This window comes from Macrobrachium nipponense, chromosome 38 (genome assembly GCF_015104395.2).
Source record: "Macrobrachium nipponense isolate FS-2020 chromosome 38, ASM1510439v2, whole genome shotgun sequence".
NCBI classification, from domain to species: Eukaryota; Metazoa; Arthropoda; class Malacostraca; order Decapoda; family Palaemonidae; genus Macrobrachium; species Macrobrachium nipponense.
This window is the reverse complement of record NC_061098.1, coordinates 10,993,556-11,005,676: the sequence shown is the minus strand read 5'-3', so window position 1 is coordinate 11,005,676 and position 12,121 is coordinate 10,993,556. Positions and strand designations below refer to the sequence as shown.

At 35.5% G+C, this 12,121-nt stretch overlaps 1 protein-coding gene across 3 annotated transcripts in view; it reads right to left on the bottom strand.

Annotated features, from left to right (window-relative positions):
* LOC135209627 (heat shock protein beta-1-like) overlaps positions 1-12,121 on the bottom strand; it is a 45,094-nt gene that overhangs the window by 1,763 nt on the left and 31,210 nt on the right. For 2 of the 3 annotated variants that reach the window (XM_064242335.1, XM_064242336.1), the window contains one exon: positions 1,731-1,899. In XM_064242335.1, the coding sequence (XP_064098405.1) occupies positions 1,731-1,899 (169 nt within the window). Of the gene's footprint in view, positions 1-1,730; positions 1,900-2,459; positions 2,714-12,121 lie in introns of those variants that run through there. The other variant, XM_064242334.1, reaches the window with a different exon arrangement.

Sequence of the window (12,121 nt, the reverse complement as noted above, 5' to 3'; positions counted from 1 at the left end):
AGTTGAAAGGAAAGTTCCATAGGACGGTGGTCAGACCAGCAATGTTATATGGAACAGAAACAGCAAGTATGAGGAAAACAGAGAAGAAGATGGATGTAGCAGAAATGAGAATGTTGAGATGGATGTCGGGAGTAACAAGGGAAGATAGGATTAGAAATGAGTATATAAGAGGATCGACAAAGGTAGCTGAAATATCGAAGAAAATACAGGAAGGGAGGAACGTCAAGTTGGAAGACATACAATAGAAATGGAAGTGCAGGGTAGAAGGAAGAAGGGAAGACCAAATTAGAGATGGCGTGATTGTGTAGGGGAAGATATGGAATTGAAAGGTATAAATGAGAACGAGGCACAGGACAGAAATCGATGGAGACGACTCATTCGCAATGGCGACCCCATATAAAAATGGGTTTAAGCTAGGAAGATGATGATTATGAGCCTGCTTCTGACTGAAGATAGATTTTGTTACATAATTTAACCAGACCACCAGGTCAAAATATTTGATTCTCATATGGCTGCCATAAAACTTTTGTCCTTCATAAAAATTTATATCAAATAAAGCAATTCTTGAAGACAAAGATCATGAAATCAAAGCTGAATAAAAAAAAAATCCTCTTTGATCCTACATAAATACAAACCACCACATTTTACTCAAGTGTTCCTCTGCATAAGCTGGAATGTGTCACAGAAACTTGTTAACAAGGTAGACAACTTGTGGATAGGGAGGGTGAGTATGGGAATAGCAGCCCTCACTCACCTGATGTTATCAATCACTTTCTTTTCAGCTGCTACATAATGCTGTGCTCTGCTAAACCAACTTTTGTTTGATTATATAATGCTCTGTGTTCACTTTACTGAAAATGGATAAAAACCAATTGCAAAGGACTGAGCGTTTGTTTGGGCATTTTGTCTAATTTGAATACTGACCAACACAGTATTGTTTTTGTGATCTCCCTCATAGTAGGAGAGGTGTGACAATTCCTTTCTTGACCAAACTTTCAGTATTATTGAAGGTCAAGCCAGCCTTGTCCTGGCCTGGGCTCTTACTAGCTAGGAGCAAGGGGAAGAAGTGTAAGTGATTTTCTTCCACCTGCTCCTCCTCATCACCTTCTTCCTGTAGGAAGCATGCCTCATAAAAAGTCCCAACCTAGAGGATTCCAAAGTATTTGTAACCCATCTGAGAACTGAATTCCTTCTCAGAATGTCTTTCCTTTCCCTTTACTAACAACTGCACTTTTCACATCTGCAGTTATAATCTGAATTGTCTGTACAAGGGAAACAAAGTTCTTATCATTTTTGCCGTACATCTTAATGTCATCCACTAACGTTAGTTCAATGATGACAACTCGTCCTCAAGTTCATGGCCACTCATGATTTTCTTGTGAGCCATTGTCATTGGTATCATGAAGACTATGAACAACATTGACAACAGTGAATCTGTTGGAATCCTCTTGTCATTTCTTACCTCTAATATCAAGGAAATAAATGACATGAAGAAACTGCATTCAGGAAGATGCGTTAAAGGAACAGACAAAGGGAGGACCCACGATGAAGGCACCTGGAATATGGTCATTAAAACCAATGATCCAGACTAGGGATTACCCCTTGATGGAAAAAAAAAAGGGGGGGAGGGGCAATCTTGGATAGCACGTTAGATTCCATTCCTGACAACAAATCTTGAAAACTAAACTGAATATTGTTAATATAGCTGCAAAAATTCAAGAAAGGCTTACCAGTAACTTATTGTCCACAGTCTTGACCACAATTTCTTCAGGCTTATACTGGCTGACGTCAAATCTAAGTTTCAACTGTTTGCAGTCGCCTTCTTGCTGGATGAGGGGAGAATTCATACCTTCCAACCATGACCCCTGACCTTGGTTTGCACTTGCTTGCTCTTGTTGGCTGTAAGGGGAAAAAATGTATAAGTAATCATGGAAGACAACACAAGCATTCTTAGAAAATGTTATACAGACTCTCATAATGATAATTTGATCCTTATTACAATATAAGTTTGTAACCGAGCTATAAAAGATACTACCTCTATTTACATATACTAATAAAATAACAATTCTAGAATAGCAAACAGTCCTATCATGAAACACTTCGTGCAAAGGAATAATCATGACCCATGTTTGGAAACTAAGAATTGCAGAAAAAATTTTGTTGCAGACACCAACCAATGCATGAAGGTCTGAGACGTGAGTAGCCTTGTAACCAGTGCATTCAGTCGTTCTGATCGAGAATTTGCATGCTTGAACATCCTACTCCATTCAACAAGCAAAGTTAACAGACTCTCGGAAAACATTGGACTGCAGATCTGCCAAAATGTTCTGCTGAACTGACATTCATAATTTCATGTTTCTGTGTTGACCTCATAGTAGGTTCCTAGTGCTTGGCTCCTTTGGCCTAAGTTCTATATTCAATTCAATGCAAGTAGCCAAAGACATTCCATAAAATCACACCTGGAAGAGGAGCTTTCCGCCTCCTTGGTAACGGTTGTGTTGCCATCTTTGCCGGTGACTTTAGTCTCCCGCGTTCGCGACGTGTTGCTGAAAGTCTCCGCTCTACGACGTTTGGTATCGGGGTCGGCCAAGAATTCGAACCATAAAATGAAGAAGAACACGACGAAGGTTTCCGGAGAAGAGAGAGCGAATAATGCAACGATGAACCCGTTGTTACATAACGCGCGGGAAAGGAACATCGTCATAACAATGAAATGAACACCGGGGATGAAATAGCGCAATAATCATATTGATACAGATAAAAATTCCCACCAACAAAAATAAATAAATAAATAGACATTCGCCGTCGCCATTCCACCAGATAGACGTGCGATTCGAAAACCAGTTTGGTCAACCCACAGAGAGAGAGAGAAAAAAAAAAACAATGGAAAGAAGATTACAAAAACAAAAAGGCAAAAAACAGGTTAAACCAGTTATGCCCGTTGAACATGGGAAGCATGAAAAGGTATATATATCGAGATTCAGTAAGAGAGTCAAGGTCATGTGATTATAGTTTTTGATCGACGGAACAATATTATTATTAACCATAATATTAATGAGGGTGACAATGGTTCAGTTAACACAGGAATGAGAGAGTATAGCAACATAACCACCAGGATTATTAGCATTCATAATTCAGAGTTGTTCCAGGATTATCAACATTCATAATTCATAGAGTTATTCCAGGATTATTAAAATGTATAATTCATAGAGAGTTGTTCCAGGATTATTAACATTTATAATTCACAGAGAGTTGTTCCAGGATTATTAACATTTATGAGTAATAGAGAGTTGTTTACGTATAAAATTAATATTAAACACAATACACAATAAGGACGATATTCAAATCAATACACCAATTACACGACCAAAAACCATTATTATTATCACGACGTTATTCAAATCAATTACACAAATCACAAGAATAAATACCATTATTAAAGAAACGTCAAATTCAAATTGGTACAGAAACCGCCAGCAAAAACATTCGTTTGTATGGCGGGAGGAAGCATTAGCGAAGAGAAAAGTGCATGCGTAGAAAATGGAATAAATAAACAAGATAGAAATGCATGATAAATTAGCGATATTTTTTTTCATGAAAATGGCGCACAAGCAAACAGAAAATGAGGTAGGTAAAATAAATGATATATATAGATTGATATATATAGATGCGTGAAGACATCATGCAGAGCCGAGGATTGGAAACACATTATATACATATATATATATATATATATATATATATATATATATATATATATATATATCACAAATACAAGCATATACATCGTGCATAAACACGAACGCATAATTACAGACACAAAAAAAAGCATGCGAATGTGTACCAGAAATGCGTGCAACAAGAAAAGTGCGTGAAACCAATCAAAGAGAGAGCCAGTTTTATAATAATTTCGAACAAAATTAAAACAATGCACAGGAAAGGAGAGACGGAACAAAGATAACGAGAATATCGAAAGTTGATATAACCACCAGATGACGTTTTCAAACGAGGACATCCAATTGTGTGAGCAGCCGGGCCAGAATGTGTGTGCAGTTTTAGGGGGCAATGGCGAATTATTGAGAGTGAGTGATTAAAAGAGAGCAGCATGGAAAAAAGAAAAAAATACATCATCATTAGTAAGGACCTGTCAGGAAGGAACGGTGTTTGTTAGTAAAAAGGCTTATAGGTTAATATCGTTCTAGAGCTACGGGTATGATAGAAATCTCAACAGCAGTATTAATGCTATACAAACATGATTAACCAATTTGCCGCTTTCGTAGCCAATAACGTGATTATGGAACTTAAATGTAAAACGTAAATACGGTTTATACAGTACCAGCTCTCAGCCAGTACATAATACCGAGAGAGAATCTTATTTAAAAATGACAGAATATTTCTTTCGACATTATACATACAGGGTGCCTAGTTTAAAACAACAACACGTGTTTCTATAGCTAAAACCCAAAACTCGTGTTGAACAATATATTACCTTTAAAAAATTGTAACTTAAATAATTGTCTAAATTACCTCGTGACATATTTTCGATATATATATATATATATATTATATATATATATATATATATATATATATATACATTATATATATATTATATATATATATATATATATATATATATATATCACATACTCGTATAGATATGTAGTATATATGATATATATATATATATATATATATATATATATATATATATATATATATATATATATATATGGGTGTGCATTCTATATGAATAAAATGCACACACACACACACACACACTGCTTAAACTAACTAATATGACGATGAATAAATAAAATCTATGCATGCATACATGCTTATATAACACAAACCTACTTTTCCTAAGACGACTTTGCTTTCATGCTGGACTTCCAAAATTGACCTTTTTTAAATATAGTATCCCAGTAATTCTTAAATTACATCAAATTATTTCCCGTCAACCGTTCGGTTAAAGATCTGGAGAATAAAAAAAATACTATACACGATTTAATGCTTTGACATATGCGCGCGCGCGCCAGCAAGACTCACTAGACCGTTTCAGCAAAATTAAACTTCTTCATTTCTCAGATAAATGTATAGCTATTTCAGCATGATAACAGGTTGGTGGAATACTATGCAAGATAGACTACTTTTTAAAGACTAAATCCATCACGCTAGGAACTTCCTAGCGAAGTAAAATAAGAAGATACGACACAAATGTGGATCAAAATACTTCCAAACTCCAGCAGTTTTATTTTCCAAAAAACAAACCACCTTGTGAAAGATGATAAGACGAGAATACAAAGAATTTCTCAAGTCTGCTTCAAGAGGAATAACGCTATCTGACAAATTCGAAGAAATATAGCTTTGAACAAGACGCTGTTCTTAAAACGACATCTATTACATTATCTTCACCCTTCTTTATAAAAAAAGAAAGACCATTTATCACCAGACTAAAAGCCACTTTCATTCTAACTTAGTCACCAAAACACTGGTTTATACGAAATAGTCTCTAGACCGCTTCATACGAGAAAAATCAAGACATTCCTCGGTGCATCTATAACGAACTGCGAACACAGGTCAGTCATATCGACCCGAGGAGAGAGGTCGATGAAGAACAAGAGTGGTTTGCGCCATGGTTTGCGCGACGTCATATTGAAGCTCGCCATTGATTCGCTAAAAGGTCGGCACTTGAATGTCTTCGGTTCGAAGAAATGAATATGTTTCTGCGTCATGTAGTTCCGAAAGGTAGGAAATTGCGTTCGTCTTATTTTTTTATTTATCTATTTATTTATTTACTTATGTATTTATCTATCTATCGATTTATTATTATTATTTTATTATTATTATTATGACTTAATTAATTTATTTATTTGCTATCTATTTACTGCGATCTATTAATTACTACTATTTATTATTATTATTTTATTATTATTTATTATTTAGATTATTTATTTATTTGCTTATCTATTTAACTATCTTTTATTATTATTATTATTATTATTATGTATTTATTATTATTATTATCATTATTAATTATTATTTATTTGCTTATGCTATTTAACTATCTATTAATTACTACTATTATTATTATTATTATTATTATTTATTAATTTATTTATTTGCTTATCTATTTAACTATCTATTTATTATTATTATTATTATTATTATTTTATTTATTTATTTATTTGCTTATCTATTTAACTATCTATCTATTATTTATTATTATTATTATTATTATTATTATTATTATTATTATTGTTGTTGTTAATATATTTATTTATTTACTTATCTATTTATCTATCTATTATTTATTATTATTATTATTATTATTATTATTATTATTATTATTATTATTATTATTATTATTAAAAAGCAACTACAGGAAGAAACTTGTACCTGGCAATGACAGGGAATCCTATACGTCCAGTTGAGCATTAATTGCATATTTATACAAGATGCTACATTAGTAATGTCAAATGGCCCCCAACATACATGATTCTCAAGTGTGTGAGTTCGACATGAGATGACCAAACTTATATATATATATATATATATATATATATATATATATATATATATATATATATATATATAGGAAGCAGAGGAGTCCCACAGCCTAGCCTAATTTCACCTGGCTTTATATAATGAACGGGAAAGCCAGTGACCTCGAACATTTCACGGAGTATTGGTCTGTAGACGCTGCCATGTCCCTTCTTAAAAAAATAATATTAATAATAAGTAAAACATTAAAAAGGGGATTTCTAAACTCAATACATTGCACGTAATATGTCTCAATTAGTACAAGCATTTAATCTGAGCAACTCCTTGTTTTTCAAAAAAAACTTCCTATTCATTTCTAAGGCTTTTTATCTATTTCCTTCTTTCAGCTGACCTTTCTTCAGTATCTTGGCTACGACTTCCAGTTCCCCATTATTCGTCTTTGTTTGCTCACTCCATATTCCCCAAAAACAGTATGGTTAAGTACACTAGGTGTCATTTCTGTTTCGGCTAAAAAAAATCCCCTCTTCAAAGTTAATACTTTTCACCCCTTAAGATTCATTATCACGATTACCATTTCACAAACTTTAAATATTAATTCAAGAAAGCATTCAGGCTATTCAACCCCTCGGCTTCTTTTTACCAACAAACGCCCCTTGGGGGGGGGGGGGGGGATGACAACAGCAGGGCACGTCATTTGCAAGATCACACTACTCGTATGAAAGGGGGTAATTTACACAAGGTGCCATGCTTCTATAGTCAAGCGATCGTGGCTTAATTCAGCGAGCAAATAAAAGGAGAGAAATTCTTCCAAATGTTTGTTTGAGAAATGCTAAGTTCTATAAATAACCCACCACCCAATCTCCTCTTTGGCAACAGCTCCCTGGCTGCTTAACTTGAGAGAGAGAGAGAGAGAGAGAGAGAGAGAGAGAGAGAGAGAGAGAATCTCAGTTATGTAATACAGAAATATAGTCACAGGCTACGACATTATCTACGGCACAAAAAATGATATTGGACAGCCGCCAACACGAGCTTAAAAATATATATAAAAAAACATTGAATTTTTGAGCTTCTACTACTGGTAAGATTAAAAAAAAAAGTGTATTTAAAATATACATATACAGGCCAAACTACGATGATGGCAACATCACGCTCTACTACAAACCGAAAACTACCATCACTAACATGACAGACTACTGCAGTCTACAGAAAAAAAGGAAAAAATAGAAAAATTATAATCTCGACTATCGAGTCGCGAGTAAGGCAGAGGTACCGGTTCGCTGGGTATTGACTGCAATTTTCTTGCCAAAAATAAATCCAGGAGCAGACAGCAGGTGCAGAGGGAAGACAATCTAGTGACGTAAGAATACTATTCTAGTACTCCGGTCTTACATATAATTGCATATCAAAACAACACTCTTTACGTTATGTTTGACGTAATCATACACTAAAGGCAAACTTTTCCATTCACAGGAATTTGAATGCCCACGAGAACTGTATAGTTTAACAGTGTGTTTATCTAGAAGAAATACTTTGTCCTGCTCACGAGAACAACTCTAAATCCCCCTCCTTCGTATTGACGAGTATGCTGGAATCAGTTAGCTATAATAATCGAAATCCCCACAAAAATATACGTGGCATTCTCAATTTAAACATTTATATAAAATCCAAAGACCGTCTGTTTAACAAGGCAAAGGGTCATCTATCTATATCTAGATCAAGGGGATACATCTCCTTCAGGAAGGTTCTTCTGCTGTTCTGGTCAGAGTCCTTCTTCCTTACAATGAGGCAAGCACTATAGCTACACCAACTACAGCTTTTTTGAGTTAACTCATAGAAGACCCGAACTTCCGATGATTAGGTTTAGTGAGTGACTGGATAGTAGGTAAAACGGCAACCTGCCTGGTTTTGATGAGATACTTAAATACTTCTCTCCCGCTCTTTGGGGGCAGATATAAATAAATAAAAATAAAAATAAAAGGATAACTGACATAAGGCATGCTAATCTACAGGACTAACATTCACTTCAGTTTCAAAACCATAAAGGCGAGAATCCACAGTAGAGTACACGAAAAAAAATATATTTATATAAAAAATATGCCTACGGCCGTATAGTAACATTCATTTCAACTCAGCATGGCGTCGGGATAAAAAATAAAAATAAACAAAAACATCTACAGTACTCCACTTACGATCTAAAAGCTGAAAACCTAACGACAAAAGCCTCTGTTTTTTTTTTGGGGGGGGTTGGGGGAATAATCAGCCACACAATTCTAAGAGAGGAAAAAGTTCACCTGTAATTAACCTCTATGTGACTCCAGACTTCTCCTCCTCCTCCGTTCTCCTCTGCTCTCGGGCTCGGCTCAGACCATTCTCTATACAATGTCGAAACAAAAATGGGAGGAGAGAAAACAAGTTCTAATAGCCTGGTGGGAACTATAGCAGACGGAACTACTCGACAGAACTACTGCTGCAATTGAAAAATTTTGGACGTTAGACAAATTTTGGGTGCAATCATGTCTTTGCCAGTTGACACTGAAAAGCCAATAAGTTGCATAAAAAAATTAGGAAGAACGCTTGTATGGTTAAATTAATATCACGTATACAATATACGAAAATCATGATAATTACTAAGTATTATTATTATTATTATTATTATTATTATTATTATTATTATTATTAATATCACAGTCCTCCAATTCGACTAGATGGTATTCATATATAGTGTGGGGTTCCGGGTTGCATCCTGCCTCCTTAGGAGTCCAACACTTTTTATTATTATTATTATTATTATTATTATTATTATTATTATTATTATTATTATTATTATTATTATTATTATTATTGTGGTGTTGAAGGAGGTGGCTGCATAAGCAGCATTCAGTTTGTATGGAGTTTTCTCTATTTTTCTAAAATCAGAAAAATAGAGAAAACTCTATATATCGCCTTCAACACCACATGTATAAGAGAGGGTTTAGTGCCTATATTATTATTATTTTATTATTATTATTATTATTATTATTATTATTATTATTATTATTATTATTATTATTATCAAAGCCCACGACACTTTAAAAGGGTCAAAGTAAACAAATGCGCAACAAAAACAATTCCAATCACAAGATACACTCCAATTAGTACTCAAAAACTTCAGACATGAATATAATCGAAGATGTTTTATATTTAAGCCAACTATATAACCTATGAGCTCGTGGTCTAAGACACCAAGAAGACGCGTTTGTCTGCTTCTAAAAAGAAAGTTCTTACTTGCAACATTTTCGTACAATTTCGTATCTTCCCATCTGCCCACTTGCTTTATTTAAAGCCTCTTGGTCATGGATAAAGCTCTCATGAAAGTCTTATTATCAGCGTTGTTATCGTTACTGAGACAAGCCAAAATGCGACAGATTAAAAAAAGAAGAAAAAAAGCAACAGATTCAAAAGTCAAAGAAGTACAAAGTAATAATACGTTGAAATAAAAAAAATCAATAGTGAATATATCATGTACGTATATGTAAACTACATCTAATAAAAACGTAATAACTTCGGGAAAAAAATACATGATAAAACAAACAAAAGGAAAATGTACCAGGATGCACCCCTAAGCACTAAAAAAAAAAAAAAAAAAAAAAAAAAAAAAAAAAAGGGCACGACGTGATTCAGAGACTGTGACGAAGTCTGGGGCAAGTTACTTTTTCCATTTTCCCCCTCTCGTATACTTCTCTCTCCCATTTTCATTCGGAAGCTTATTCCTTAATTTCATTTCTAATTTACAACAGCTGTTTATTATATTGTCTATCCGTTTTGACAAAACGCGTTCACAAGAAACCCTGCATTCTCTGGGACGACAATTTCCTGCACTCATTGACCAAATCCCAAACCAAATCCCAAACCTCATTCCCATAATCTCTAACTTTCTTTCTACTGGATAGAAAAAAGTGACCTAACCTCAACCTAACCTCAAGACCAATACCCTTGTGGAAGCGATGGACGCCAATCAATAAACGTGGCAATGACGAGGCCTTTTCCTGGAGCCACTCCCGGTTAGGGGAAAGCTGTTGTTGTTGGGCAAATGACAACGCTAGCAAATACTTTATTATTCTGAGCCAACTCCAACTTTAGAGCTATAAAGTTGATTGGACAACCTGCACGTCGAATTCATCTGAGCAGATCTCCTCGTCCAAGGCCAAAACACCAAGACTTTGAAACGGCATTCCATCTGACTCCCGTCACATGCACGAAAGAGGAACACACGCCTATCATTAAGTTCCAAAGCAAACACGGGAGCGCTCTTGCATCATCATGAGAGAGGAATGGGTAAACACATCCTGCGAACGCGCGAATATCGAAGTTCGATTCAGTCAAACATTGAATCTTAAAGGATTATGATGGAACTTCTTAATAATATCCAGACAGACCCAACTTCAGTATATATGCCTCATAATTTTTTTAAAAGACATTTTGTCCAATGCAAAGACAGACTTTTATTTGTTTGTATGGTGATTTTACGTTGCATGGAACCAGTATGGTTATTCAGCAACGGGACCAACAAGCGGCTTTATACGTGACTTCCGAACCACGTCGGGAGTGAACTTCTATCACCATAAAAACAGACCATTGACGGACTCCGAAGAAGGGGATGGGATGTTAGTGCCTTCAGTGCAACTCACGCGGTGCACTGTGGACATTACTGAAGGTTCTTTGCAAGCGTTCCTTCCGCCCACAGCTGCAACCACTTTCGTTCCTTTTTTACTGGGTGATCGTGATATTCGCGACCCACTATGTTAGTGTGAACGACTGAGCTGGTACGAGAATGAAGTTCGAATATGTAATCCAATAATGTTATTTGTATGGAAATAACATAGGGACTCGTAACCAAAAAACCCAAAGACATTCCACCTGTGTTAATTAAGGAATTGCATACCGGGAATTATTAAAGACCAGTGAATATTAATGGAGAGAGAGAGAGAGAGAGAGAGAGAGAGAGAGAGAGAGAGAGAGAGAGAGAGCAGGTGTATACAAGTCAAGGCATAAGTAATGCATCAGTAATGAAAATTGCGTGGGTGGAAAGAGAGTTGGAGGTAGGCGTAATCCCCAAGAGATCTGATAAGGCAGTGGGGGGTGGGGGGGAATGAACGTGAAATAAGGGAGGGGCTCGTGCCAAAACATGAGAGCTTCCTGGAGATGGGCAGAAGTGTTTTCTGTTAGATTGAGAAATTATATTTCAGTTTTTTTTTTCCTTCATTGGGGCGGAAGGGGGGGAGGGGGGGGGGGAGACAGAAATTTCCTCATTCTGTTTGTTTGTTTTCTTTGAGTTGAAGGCTTTTTTTCTTTATCGTATTGGTTTCTGAGAGTTGAACCCATTCTCTCTCTCTCTCTCTCTCTCTCTCTCTCTCTCTCTCTCTCGTTTACTGGAATCCGAAGACTGACTGACTCTCTCTTTCTCTTTCTCTCGCTCTCTCTCTAATGGAATCCGAAGACTGATTCGCTTTTACTTTCTGTTTCTTTTTGGCGAGCCTAAACCATTCAGAGAGAGAGAGAGAGAGAGAGAGAGAGAGAGAGAGAGAGAGAGACTCTCTTCCCATCTCTCAGTTTGTTTTCTGAAACCCGAAGACTTTTT